The following is a 12993-nucleotide window of genomic DNA, read 5'->3' as shown; positions in this document are numbered from 1 at the left end:
TCCGTGGGGCTGCTGGCAGCAGACTGGGGGGGGGAAAAAAAAAACCAAACCCTGCTTGTTTCAGTCCCTGCACGCGCACATATGCAGCGGCCCCGTGGCAGGACAAGCCTTGATCTTGCCACGTCCCAGGAGCAGCAAGCTCCCAGTAGGTCTGCCTGCAGTCACCAGGGCACAGGGCTGAGCTCAGGCTAGGCTGGGCTTGTGAAGGGAGCATGGCCCTGCCACTTGCTGTCCTGCAGCAGGGACAACCCCCGCCCTCTGCTGCAGATAAGCCTTGGTGCACGGCACAGAGCTAGGACAGCACGTGTGGCATGTCCCTAGGACACGCTGGGGCTCCTCCCTGAGCACAGAGCCCTCCCACGCCGCATCTGGCCCTTGCAGTGTTGGGCACCCCATACCTGCAGGTAGCGAGCTCATCCTCATCCCGTGCCCTGGGAGCCCAGCAGCCGTCCTGGGAGCCGGCTCGGAGCCAGCATCTCCCGGCCCCACTGCCCTCTGTCCCCTCTGCCCGCTGCACGGCTGTGCAGCCCCTGCTCTCGGTGGGCTGGCTTTGAGTGAAGCACAACTAACGGCTGCCATTAAACAAACCCTATAATTAGAAACCAGGTTTCCTAAATGAAATGAAAAATGTAACGTTAGCCTCTGTTTGTTCGCTGGATGCTGCTCTCTTGTTCCATGACCCAGAGAGGTCGTGCCCTGTGGTTTCTGAGAAGCCTTAATAAGGTAATGTTTAGGAGGTTACTATCTTTACAACTCTTGTCTTATTACAACTCCATAAGAAAAACATTTGGGGCAAAGCAGGATTCCTCGGAGCGGGTTTGTTTTTGTTACTCCTTCACTAAGATGCTGCCCAGTGATCCCTCCTCGCAGCAGATTCAGTTTCAGTATCTCCACAAAAGCTTTTTTTTTCCCACCCACCCCACCAACCTCCAGCCCCCTCGGCTGGGCGCAAGGGCCCAGGTGGTCCCGGGTGGCCAGGACAGCCCCGCTCCCAGCCCAGGCAGGTGGTGAGGGGGACCGTTGGCTGCCAACCGTGCACGGGGCAATGCCGCAGGGCAGCGATGGAGCGGGAGCTCCCGGGCAGGCTCTGTGGGGTGGCTCCCACCTTCCCGAGAGTCCAGGGAGCAATAAGAGAAACCCCTCTCCTGCGAGCCCTGCTAACATCCAAACACACCGAATTTACAGCCTTCTCATCTGCTGCCCGACACCAGAGGGGGCTGCTGGGGGGCAGGTGGGTGTTTCTCAGCCCATATATTATTACACCCAAAAGCGAGCAGCCCCTGCCTCCCTCACCCCCGTGCATGCGCTGTCTTTGTTGCAGGGGCGGTGTGATTAACGGGCAAGCTGGCTGGAGCAGCTGTGAAGGTGACCTTCAGGAGTGGCCCGTGCTGCTTTGTAAATCCCTTCTCTCCACGGACTGCTAAAACAGTGTCACATAGGAGCAGGGGATGGGGACCAGGGCAGGAAACTTTCTGCGCCGACTTCAAACCACCAGTTCCCACCTGGTGACGACTCCCCAGGAGCTCAGGGGTCCCTGCATGTGCTGCAGTGGCCCCATGCCCAGGGCCGTGGGGAGGAGAGGTTTGACTTGAGCGTAACATGCCAGGGTAGACGTCAGTGCCACCGCCGAGCTTTCCATTTACCTCCTCCCTCTGCCTTGCCCTGGGAAACTGGGAACTTGGACGCCTGCCCACAAGCAAAAGCCACCAAAGCCCTAAAAATAAGAAGCTTTCTCCTTCCAGACCTGGAGGATATCACTGCCCTGGAAGCATGTCCCTGGGAGCTCCCTCCGGCCCCATGGCCTTGCAGGGAGGGCAGTGGGGATGGCTCCAGGCTGCTGCGCGTGCCCCGCATGGGGCTGGAGGGCCAGCCCTTCCTGCGGCCAGGAGCTGGGATGCAGAGGGCATCCTGCCAGGACCGTATCTTACCTTTGCAATCCAGCACAAAGTGCAGCCACCCCTCCAAGGTGCTCAGGGGTTGGTGTTCAACCACCATGTTCGCTGGCTTAGGCTGTGGGGGAAAGCAAACCCAAGTTATTTGGAAGCTCAGCATTGCCTACCCATGCTCTGCGCTGGTGGGCAGTGGGGTGCAGCTGGTACAGGCTGAGGCCAGGAGCCCAAAAGGCTGGGGAAGGCGGGAGGGCAAGCACAGGGGCCACTGAGGGAGCAGGGTGTGGGACCAAGTGCCCATCAGGCTTGGCAGGCTGAGGGGACCCGTGCCCAGGTGGTGCCTCGGTGGTCCCTGCAGCCCCCCTGCCTGGAGGAGACCATGGCTCTGCCCTGCTCTGTCCTACGGGGAGCTGGGGCGGCCCCACACAGAGCACCTGGAGGGGTCCTGCTGGGACGAGGGTCTGTCCCTGCCATGCCCTCACACCGGCCCCTCCTGTTCCCCCACTGCTGCCAGCCAGGCACGGGGCAGCAGGAGCAGGGAGCCACCAGGGCAGCGGCTGTGCCGGGGCGGAAGGAAGCTAGTGTTTCCAGCACGGGGAGGGGGAGAGCAGGCTTTTTCCATCAGGTGCTCTGTCTCCAGGATCAGAAAGCAAAAGAAAACAAAAGACAGGAGAGGAGCGGGGCAGGAGGAACCTGCGTGTCTGGATCGTGTAACCAGAGACATGCTGTAAACGCTGGGCGGCTGATGGATGCGCTGGCGGGGCCACGGCAGGATGTGCCGGACGCGCACCCTCCCTCCCACCCCGCCGTCCTGGCGCTGCCGGCAGCCGGTCTCCCGACACCTCTGGACTCCATGAGCCTCCTGCCCGGGGGTGGCCAGACTGGGGTGCTGCTGGCCCAGCGGCCCCCAGTCCCAAAGGACAACCCTGCACAGCTCTGCCTCCTGACGCCAAAGCCTGGCTCTTATCGCACATGCGTGATCCAAAGGGCGTGATTTACAGACAGCCCGGAGCATCACCCAGCTCCCCACCCGAGGAGGCAGAAGGGCCGCCAAGACAGCCGGATTAGGGCTATATAAATAATACTGTCCTTTGATGCAGAACCCAGGCACAGCAAGACCCTGGGCTGCTGACAGCTCGCCCAGCCCCTTGCGCGGCCGTCACGGTCACCCCTCCTGCCCGCGGCACCCCGGCACTTCAGGGCTGCTCCGCAGCTGCAGCACCCGCATAAGGCAATGCCCCTTCCCTCCCATGGGAAAACCCTTCCCGGCTAGGGCGGGGACTCTGGGGACAGCGCCAGCGTCGTGGGGGCACAGGGAAGGGACGAGTCCCCGTCCCGTGGATGGATGCCTGGGGGAGGGCACCCACCCCGCTTGATGCCAGCAACGAATTCCTGGCTGCCCTCGCCAGCCAGGCTGTGGCTCTGTGTTTATGCAACGGCAGGAACTAGCAGAATTAAGCACTTTTTGTTTTTCCCTTTTTTGAGAACGGGGAGTTTTAATTCCCACCAAACAATGTTCTTTTTCCAGCAAGTTTAAAATAAGCCTTTTTGGCCCGGGTGTCTCTGGAGCCACTCATGCACTGAGCGGGCCTTTGTGCAAATATGGATGTGAGCACCGTGCCGCCAGCTTGGCTGGGTGCTACCTGCTGCGGGTGGCGGGGGGAACCAGGAGGGCCCCGTGCTAGCCCCCTGCACCAACGGCCCCAGCCCCAGCCCTCCTCCCCACCGTGGTGCGGGGCTGGCTCTGGCGAGGCGAGCTTGCTGGAGCACACTTACATTTGATGAGTGGAAAATGTTGCTCATGCAGAGACAGGAGGTGCCATGGCAATGCCGGAGCCTTTCGCCGGCCCCCCCCCCCCCGCCGCCTGGCCCATGGGTGGGTGTGTGCTCAGGTGTGCTGGGGACTCGCAAACCCTGCGGAGGATCCGTGCTTGGGAGCAGCCTGGAGAAGCAGCTATGCCCTGCAGTGTGGCATCAGCAGTGATGCTGCTCACTGCCCACCATGCGTGGGTGGAGGGGTCCACCATTGGCTCCCAGCCTGGCAGGGACATTCCTGCTTGTGAAAAAAGGTGAAAAGCTATTTGCTGCCAGTGCGGGAACTGTAGTCTGATTTCCCCCCATTCCCTTTCCTGCGGCCACCATCGTGTGCTCTGCCATGTGCTCCCTGGCCAGCGCATCCCTTCCACCCGGCATAGCACGGCCACCCTGCATCCCTCTACCCTGGGATCTCGGGCTCAGCCAGGGGCACGGCAGCAGGTTCTGTGCTGGGTTTACTGTGGCAGGTAGAGCCTATCTTCACAGCCCCTGCTGCCATGTTTGGGGGCACTCTCCAGGCTCTGCTTTCCACCCAAGTTTCCTGTGGTACTGGGGCAATGTAGTGGGGAGGTAGCAAGGACGAGCATGTACAACAAAACCCAAAAGCACGTCCCCTCTCGCCTTTGGGTAACCCACTCCCAGGGAGCTCTGCGGGGGATTCCAGCCCTTCCTGGCCACCCGCTTCCTTGCCTCCCCCCCGCGAGGCTGACCCCAGCACACCCCACTGCCGCGGGGGCGGCACCACGGCTGGCACAGGCACATGGAGCCCGCCAGCTGCCCCATCCCAGCTGGGCAGGCAGGGGCTGGCCATGACCCAGCCGCCTGCACATCCCGGCCCCTTCCCTCGCACGAGGCCAGTGGGGAAAAAGCCGCCCACACCCGCCCCCGCCTCCCCCAGCTTATCAAATTTGGCCATGTCTGAAAAGCCCTGGTTTCCTTTTCACCAAAAAAGATCAAAACTGGGTAACTGGCTGCCGGCGCAGATGCCTCTGAGCCTCTCTCATGTGTAAACAGCATTGCCGAGTGCTGACACAACGCAGGCGGCTGCGGCACATGCAGGCGGCCGGCACCCTCTGGGCGCCCCAGGCCCAGGGCTGCTCACTGGCCCTTCTTGGGGGATCATGGAAGAGGGGGTGAAATTGCTGGTGTGCAGGCAGGGGCTGGCTCAGCACCCCAGAAAAGGCTGGTGGTGGAGGGCCGGGTGCTGCCTTACCACCCGGTGCAGCAAAGGCAGGTGGCTGCAGGGCCCCTCCGACAGCCAGGTCCCCGAGGTGACAAAAGGGACACACTGTGCCCAGAGCACAGCATCAGACCTCACCCAAGAGGATGGCAAAGCCCCCCAAAACGCTGTGCTGGGGCTGTCCTTGGGGATGTCAACGTGGGCTGGGGCTCCGCTGTGGTGGGAGCAGCTGGGCTGTGTTCTGGGGATGGTGGGGCTGGGAGGAGGAGAGGCGCAGCATGAATTGGGGGTGCAGTGAGTTTTACCCTATTTGCGGGGTTTTCTAAAGAATTTTTCTAAAGTTCATGGACCGGGAAAAGGAAGTGGAAATTTCCCACCGCCCTACAAAGCACAAGGGCCTTCAAACCCCTGGGGATGAACAGTGAGTTGGGAGGCAGAGGGAAACTCAACATCTAGTGCTGCCGCAAAAGCTGGGGGGGGGGGGTGGAACGGGGAGGCAGAAAACACCAGAGAGAGGTGGAGCAGCCCCCCAGCGCCACCCGGCCTGCGGGGTCAGCAGCCCTAACGATGTAAAGGGCCCCTCCAAAGGAGCAGGGCAGACCCTGCTGCCCGTGAGCGTGGGGAGCAGCACCGGGCAGCCCCGCCTCCCGCGGCCGGCTGGGGCTGGCAGGGGAAGAGGGATGCAGGGAGGGATGGAGGGGAGGAGGGATGCAGGGAGGGAAGTTGCGGAGGAGGGATGCAGAGGGGGAGGACGGAGGGCTGGCGGCGCGGTTGGGTGGAGGACAGCACCATCGTGTGGCACAGCGGCTGCCTGGCCGCCGGGACAGGGACAGCCGAGGGCGGGGGGGGCTGCAATGCCGGGCTGCTGCAGCCCCCGACCCACGGCCAAGGCCAACCCCCTCCCGAGAGAGACCCCTTCTCCTCCATCCCTGGGACGAGGCTTCACAGCCGGCACCTCCCGTGCCTCAGTTTCCCTCACCGCAGCACGCCGCATCCCAGTGCTGGGCCCCAGGAAGCCAGAGCAGCACGGCAGGGGCAGGGGCAGCACCCCACCACTCACACCCGCCACCCTGCAGCTCTGGGGCCCAGCCCCAAGGCCAGCTGTGAGCAGAGCTGGTGTGTCCCCGGGGCCAAGGGTTGGGGACAGGTCTGAGGATAGCAGGAGGGGAAGGACTCAGGGACAGACAGACCAGGGGTGCAGGAAGCGATGGGTGCCATCGCCTCACCGCTGAGCAGAAGGGTCTGGTGGCTCCTGGGGATGGCAGAGCTGGTGGTGGCACACGGATGACAGCAGGACAGCCCCAGGCTACCTACACACCTTGCTGCCAGACACAGCCGGACACAGCCCACCCCTGGTGCTCCTGCAAGCGCCTGCTCCCCCAGCCCAGCAGCCATGTCCGTCCTGGCCCCGGCAGGGCTGTGACCATGCTGGTGGCAACACCAGAGCCCTCCCCAGGGCAGGTTATTGCCCAGTGAGCCCCTCGGGGCTGCCTGGCCCAGAGGGGACCGGCCACCATCCACAGCCACAGGTGGAGCCAGTGCCCAGGGAGGCGGCGGGTGGCCGAGTCCCAGACCACGCTGGCCCCACGCTGGCCCCCCGCCCTGCCGGCGCGGAGGCTCCCTGGCACCTCGGGGACCGGACACACCTCCGGCCGAGCGGAGCTGGGGGCTGGGGCTTTCCCTTTATAGCTCCCCGGCTCACCAGTGCCAGCCACACTGCAGGACAGCAGCCGGCAGCCCCTCCGCGGCAATGGAGCGGGCTCCAAACCTGGTAGGTGACTGCACGGCGGCTCAGGGCTTGCTCCTCGTTTTCCTTCTTTAATATAATTATTTGCATGCTTGTTTACGGATGGCTACCTGGGTTTGTTTGCTTTGGAGATGCATGCTGTGGGCTGCCAGGCCCATTGCTGCCACGCCTGGCACGGCGAGGATGCAGCTGCCTCAGAGAGCAAAGCCGCGATAATCTGACCGGGCAGCGCGGCACCAGATGGGGAAAACAGCCCCGGCCGAGCGGTCCCTGCCCCAGGGCACCGCACACCTTTGGGAAGGGCTGCGGGACGGCAGGCAGGGCTGCGGGACGGTGGGCAGGGCTGCAGGACTGACGGCGGGCAGGGCTGCAGGGACACGAATAGCAGGGAACAGGACTACAGAAAGCAACTTTGTTCACCGCTGGGCAGCCTGCCGGGTGTCAGCACACGGGAGCTCGGCCCTGCGAGGCCAGAGGGAGAAGGAAAGGAAAAAGCATCTTTCTTTTCTCTCTCACCGTCCTCGGAGCACAAGAGGGAGGGAGAGGAGGGTTTGGATAAAGATCCCATTCTTGACTGTCTCGTCTCTAAAGCTCCTTTTAAACCAAAGGCTGCCCAGGTACGGCCTGAGCTGATGGTGTACTCATCCCTCCCAGCGCACGGCCGCCCCGGGGTGGGCAGGGAAGGGACTGGGGACAGCTTGGGCAGCGCAGGCAGGGGCACTTTGGGCAACACAGGTTGCCAGCTGCAACGGGAGCGAGGGGCTTTGCAGCCACACGCATCAGCTGGAGCTTGGGCTAGGGGCTCACCAGGACCGCGTGCCCACCACCCCTGCAAACTGCCCTCGTGTGCTTCAACGGGTCTCGCCCGCAGGCCAGCGTTGCCCTTTGGGGGTTGCACATACCACCCCAAAGTCGATGCGGTCCTGCCATCACCCGGTGACCCATGGGAGGTGGGAGAGCTCCCCTTCCACACCAGCCCTGCAGCCTGGGCAGCCACGCACCATCCTCCTTCCTCCTCAGCTTCTCCTCTGCATCTTCACCTTTGCCATGGTCCTAGTCCCTGAAGCAAAAGACCAAAGCAAGGCAGCGAAGGGCAGGAGAAGGGGCCTGGCACGGCCCCCCACGGCCACCCCTGCCCTTGCCTGGGCCCCAGATGACCCCTATACCACCATGGCAGACTACGAGCGCAGCATCCAGGACATGGTGCGCCAGCTTAGAAACAGCTCTGAGCCGGGTGACACCAAGTGCCAAGTCAACTTGAGGCTCTGGAGGTCCAACCGGAGGAGCCTGTCCCCCTGGGCATACAGGTGAGCTTGGGGCAGGGACCTTGGGGACATGCATGGTGGCTCCATGCCAGCAAGCACTGCAGCAGCCATGGCTCCAGCATCACGGGGCTGCAGTGGCTGCTAGGGGGTGCAATGTGATGCAGCACCCCATTTCACCCTGCGGAAGCATTGCCCTGCCCATCCCCAGCCACCCACTGCCCCCTATGTCACTGTCTCTCCAGTCTCGTCTTGCTTTCCCTCTCCTCCAGCATAAACCACGATGCAACGCGGATCCCGGCAGACATCCCTGAGGCCCGATGCCTCTGTACTGGCTGCATCAATCCCTTCACGATGCAGGAGGACCGCACCATGGCCAGCATTCCCATCTACAGCCGGTTGCCCGTCCGCCGGCTGCTCTGCCAGGTGCTGGGCGAGGCGGGGCACCAGCCCTCCGGGAAGAAGAAGTGTCACAAGAAGTACCAGATGGTCATGGAGACCATCGCTGTGGGCTGCACCTGCATCTTCTGAGGTTGCAAAGCTAACCCCTGCAGCTATCCACGGGCTTCTAACCAGCTTGCTCTTGCTTTCCGAGCTTGCCCAGCCCTCTGGGAGAGGGTGACCTGGCTGAGCATCAGGGTGAGGAGAACCCCTGTGCAAGGCGATGGCAGCTCCAAGAGCTCCCCGAAATTCCCCGGCAGACTCTGTCAGCCTCAGCCCAAGCAGCCACTTTGGGGACACCCAGCGTGGGGGCAGCCCCTGCAAGTCACCCAGCTATGCAGTCCTGCAGCCGACCTCACAGCGAGACACCGCCCCAAGCCCCCTCACCTCCAGAGAGGAGCTCAGCAGGGCGGGCTAGGGGAGAGAGGGAGGCAGCTGCCCCCCAGTCCCTCTGGCTGGGCAGGATCAGACCTCCTCCCTCCCCAAAGTCCCCATTTGCCTTTCTCCATTGGTGCAACAGCTCTGGGAGTGCCCAGTCCTCCCCAGCCCTCCCACAAATTCCTCCGTGCTGGGCCCAGCAGCCCAGGGAGCGGGGTAAGCGGACGGTGGCTTGGGCAGCTTCTGAGGTCTTCAATAAAGCGCATCGCTCACCCCCGTCTCAGCTGCCCCCTGCCTCGGCCTGTCACACTACCCCTCTGCCCCTGCCCGCCCAGGGGTGGGTGCTGCCCAGCCTTCTTCCAGCAAGGCTCTTCTGCCCCCCAAAACACAGCCGAGCCCCAGGCTCAGGGAACCCTGGACGTCCCTGGAAACAGGGAGCGCCTGGCAGCAGGCACCTCTCCCTGCAAGCCAGGACCTGCGATAGCCCACCCAGCACACCCACCCCTGGGCTGCCAGGCCAGTGAGCGGGGCTAGGCTCTGTGCACGCACGGCATGGGAGAGGCCACGGGACCTCCTGCCCCGGCTGGAGGGACCAGCCCTGCCACCAAGTTTTGTGGGGACAAAGCCAGGAAGGTAGGAAAGGCAGAGCAGGAGCCAGGCAGCTCACCGAGGGGCAGGACCCTGTTCCTGCGCAGGGCCAGCACCCATCTGCTGCTGACACCAGCCAGCCTCATCCTTGAAAGGTCCCTGAGGTCCCTCCAAAAAACAGATGCCCAGTGACCTTTTTTCAGAGGAAAAGAGAGAGGCTCCTTCCAGTAGAGCCTGGGGAGGGAGAACAGGGAAACTGAGGCACACAGCATAAACACGCAGCACCACTGGGCACAGACTGTATTCCTGAAGGCAAATCACGTTCAAGTAATCTGGGACACAGCATGTCCCTTCTCCCCCAGCCCCAAACCCCCTGGTGTCCCCAAGGCAACAAATACTCCCCAGGTTACTACACGCAGAAGCTCCCAGCCCACCACCTCCCCCGGGCATCACAGCTCAGTCTTCACCTTGTGCATCAAGTCCTTCTGGTCAATTTTCTCCAGGTCCTGATGCCAGCGGTTGTAAGCCAGCAGGGCCACGTTTTTGGCCGCCACCGCTATCATCTCCATGGAGCTGGCCACCCATTCCACGCCACTGAGGTAGTAGAGGTTTTCATGGAGCACGATGGGTGGGAGGGACTTAGCGGCGTCATAGCGGGGATACGCCTGCCACTCTGTCACCTGCACCGAGTAGTAGGACCTGAAGAGGGTCTTTAGCTGCTGCTTGTCCAGTGGCTGCTGGGAGAGGACACGCCACACCGCGGCTTCCTGGGGCTGCTTGCGGCGGAAAGCCGCTGAGATGTTGACAGGACAGATGTTGTCCATGGCATTGAAGAAGAGGTCAGGGGTGTCGGTGGTGAGGATGCTGGCGAAGGGGAAGAGCTTGGGGTCAGGGAAGCCGAAGTAGGAGGAGTTGAGGTAGCCGTGCACCACAGAGGTGACAGAGGGCTGGAAGGCTCCGGGGAAGTCGGCGATGGGAGGTTCAAAGTTCTCAAAGGTGAAGTTGCTCCTGCTGGGGTGCAGGGGAGTCGTCACCACCACCGTGTCGTAGAAAGCTGAACCCTGGCCTTCGCTGCCCTCATAGTGCACCTGGTACAGGGCTTTCCCTTCTATAAAGGAGATGGTGGACAGTTAGGAGTAGCCCTGAGCCCCATGTGGTATTGCTCTGGCCCTCTTTTTTCTAACATGGCCTCCATCCCCTGGTTTTCCAGTACACACCAGTGCTGGACCATAGCACTTGATGGTTGCAGATGAGTTGCTGATGCTTTAGGGCAGTGGAAAGAGCATTTTATCAAGCCCGTGGCAGAAAGCTTCCAGAGAAGCCAAACCCAGTGAGTGGCAGAAGGAGGACTAGGGCAGCAGAGCCCACTCCAAAACCCCAGCTATCCAGTGCTTCGCTGTGTGGAGAGCAAGCCTGCAACAAGGACAGTGCCAGAGAAGAGACCTGAGGGTCCTCAGGAAGGAGGGAGGGGAACCTCAAGGCCAAGGTCTGTACCAAAGGGCCCCCAGGTGATCACATGAGGGGAGGAGATGGACAGACCCCCAGACCCTCACCCAAATGCTTTACCAGGACCAAGATGCTCTCCCGCCTCCCAAGGCTCCCTCTCTGCCCCAGCATCCCCATGCTGCCACCACCCGTCACCTTGGTGGCACCCAGAGCAGACCCCACGTCCAGGCTCACCTGAGCTGTGCAGAGAGACGCCTGTCACCCTGGCTGGGATGACATTGGCTTTGGTCAGCTTCAGTAGACCCGAACACACCAGCTTGTTTCCTCCTTCCACCGCCCAGGTGCTGCCCTGGGCCCCTGCCAGTGACATGGCTCCTGGGGAGAGGAAGAGGAGGGTGGCTTAACAGCCTACCTGGGGAGGGGACACCAGGAAAAAGAGTCACATGGGGAGGGAGAGGGGGTCCCCGGTTTCACCTGCAAAGGCAGGCACCAGCACCGATTGCCCATAGCTGGAGCGCAGGACGGCTGCGATGACATCGTCCACGAAGCGCTGCGTGACGCCCACCTCCAGCAAGGACTCCGCCACCGAGCGCTGCGTCATGTTGACAAAGGCATCACCCCCCAGCGAGCGCAGCAGCTCCTCCAGGCTGGAGAAGGCATAGCCGTGCGCCTGGTACTTGTAGATCCTGGAAGGGACAGGAGCACAGGGCATTTGGTGATGCCCCAGTGCCAGGGAAGACCCTCTGTGTCCCCTCAGGCTCGCAGGCTCTCCTACCTCATGAACTTCTCCATCACCTCTTCCACCCACATCTGCAGGCGCAGGAAGCTGATGCCATAGTGCCACCAGAGCCGGAAGAGGTTGAGCAGGTACCAGTCGGTCTCCTCCAGGACGAAGTGCTCCCCGCTGAATATGGCGCTCTTCCCCGCCACCTCGCGCCGGTGCTTGAGGCCTGCAGGGAGCAGAGGGGCCACAGCCCCGCGGGGCTCACACGCCTCCCTGGGACTGGCCAGCTGCTGGGAAAGGCCAGTGCCAAACACCGCCACGGCGGGAACATGGGCAAAGGGGCTTTTGGAGGAGATTCAGAGAGTGTGAGACCCCAGGGCACTGGGGTCCCAGCCACACTCTATATGTTGGGAGGGCATCCCGTGGAGTTGACATGCTGCTGGCTGGGACAAACTGGTGGGATTTTTGTGATCCCCCTCCCACGCACTAATTCCACCAGTACCCCTTCCCCTGATGCTCTGCAGGGCTGCCCCGTCCCTTTCTCTTCCAGGGCACAACAGGGCTGGGGCGCAGGGACAGCAAGGGGGTCACTGGGGTGCAGAGGTGCACTGGAAGCAGCCCTCCTCACGCCCCTAAGGTGCAGCCCCCCGGCTCAGGGAGGGAGGCCATGCAAGCGCTGGGGTGCCCGTGCTCACCCAGGATCTTGACAAAGTCCTGCATGTGCAGACTGAGGGCGTGGATGGAGGCTCCCCTGCTCTCGTACTGCTGCTTGTTCACGGTGACGGTGGCCAGCCGCCCGCCCACACCCGCCGGCTCGTACACGTCCAGCTGCACCTGCGGCCCGAAGTGCTGCTGCAGAAAGTAGGCGACGGCCGAGCCGCCCAGCCCGGCGCCCACCACGGCTGCCGGCAGAGAGGTGCGAGGGCGGCCGGGTCAGCGGCGTGCCCCGGGAGAACAGGAGGGCACCGCTGCTCCCCGCTTGGACGCCCGCGCTCTCCGGCCGCGGGGAGGGAAGGGGCCCGCGCCGCCTGCGAGGATGCCGCGGGGATGCTCCACCGCACGCCCGGCTTCCGCCGCGGAGGGGTGCGGGAGCTCCCCGCGGGGCCCCTCTCCCACCCCGGAGACAGGCAGGCAGGGAGGAGGCCGGGTGCTGCCGGTACCCGGGATGGGTGCCCACCCCCCACCCCCCCGACCCCGTGTGCCCTCCCGCTCCTACCGATGCTGCGCGGCGGGGCGCGGGCGGCGGCGGACGCGGCCAGGAAGGCGGCGAGGGCCGGCAGGAACAGCGCGGCGGGCGGCGGGGCCATGGCGCGGACGGCGGCGCGGAGAGCGGGTCCCGGCAGCGCCCGCCCCGGCCCGCCCCTTACCGCAGGCTCGGCCCCCGCGCCCCCCGCTGCCGCCCCGCCCCGCCCGGGCAGCGGCTCGGCCCCAGGCGGGGAGCCCGCTCCTGGCGAGCGGAGGCGGGCCTGCCCCGGCCCTGGGAACCTTCGGCGGCGGGAAGCGAGGGGGAGCGGGGCGAGCAC

At 63.6% G+C, this 12993-nt stretch overlaps 2 protein-coding genes across 2 annotated transcripts; one reads left to right on the top strand and one right to left on the bottom strand.

Moving 5' to 3' along the window:
- The first annotated feature begins 6634 nt into the window (after positions 1–6634).
- IL17B (interleukin 17B) lies at positions 6635–8424 on the top strand. Its single transcript, XM_054842043.1, has 3 exons — positions 6635–6655; positions 7652–7938; positions 8166–8424. The coding sequence occupies exons 1-3, from the start codon at positions 6635–6637 to the stop codon at positions 8422–8424; spliced, it is 567 nt and encodes a 188-aa protein (XP_054698018.1).
- Positions 8425–9571: 1147 nt separating this feature from the next.
- Positions 9572–12842, bottom strand: PCYOX1L (prenylcysteine oxidase 1 like). Its single transcript, XM_054841705.1, has 6 exons — positions 12687–12842; positions 12166–12372; positions 11522–11696; positions 11221–11432; positions 10981–11121; positions 9572–10408 (listed from the first exon to the last, which is right to left on the bottom strand). The coding sequence occupies exons 1-6, from the start codon at positions 12775–12777 to the stop codon at positions 9750–9752; spliced, it is 1485 nt and encodes a 494-aa protein (XP_054697680.1). The 5' UTR covers positions 12778–12842; the 3' UTR covers positions 9572–9749.
- Positions 12843–12993: the final 151 nt, after the last annotated feature.

Source organism: Grus americana, chromosome 14 (genome assembly GCF_028858705.1).
Source record: "Grus americana isolate bGruAme1 chromosome 14, bGruAme1.mat, whole genome shotgun sequence".
NCBI classification, from domain to species: Eukaryota; Metazoa; Chordata; class Aves; order Gruiformes; family Gruidae; genus Grus; species Grus americana.
This window is presented reverse-complemented; position numbering and strand designations above follow the sequence as displayed.

Coding starts and splice junctions, on each gene's coding strand:
- IL17B (XM_054842043.1), top strand. CDS start 6,635: ATGGAGCGGGCTCCAAACCTG. Junction 6,656..7,651: donor TGGAGCGGGCTCCAAACCTG/GTAGGTGACTGC, acceptor CTTCCTCCTCAG/CTTCTCCTCTGCATCTTCAC. Junction 7,939..8,165: donor CTGTCCCCCTGGGCATACAG/GTGAGCTTGGGG, acceptor CCTCTCCTCCAG/CATAAACCACGATGCAACGC.
- PCYOX1L (XM_054841705.1), bottom strand. CDS start 12,777: ATGGCCCCGCCGCCCGCCGCGCTGTTCCTGCCGGCCCTCGCCGCCTTC. Junction 11,697..12,165: donor GGACTTTGTCAAGATCCTGG/GTGAGCACGGGC, acceptor TGCTCCCTGCAG/GCCTCAAGCACCGGCGCGAG. Junction 11,122..11,220: donor GCTGGTGCCTGCCTTTGCAG/GTGAAACCGGGG, acceptor TCCTCTCCCCAG/GAGCCATGTCACTGGCAGGG.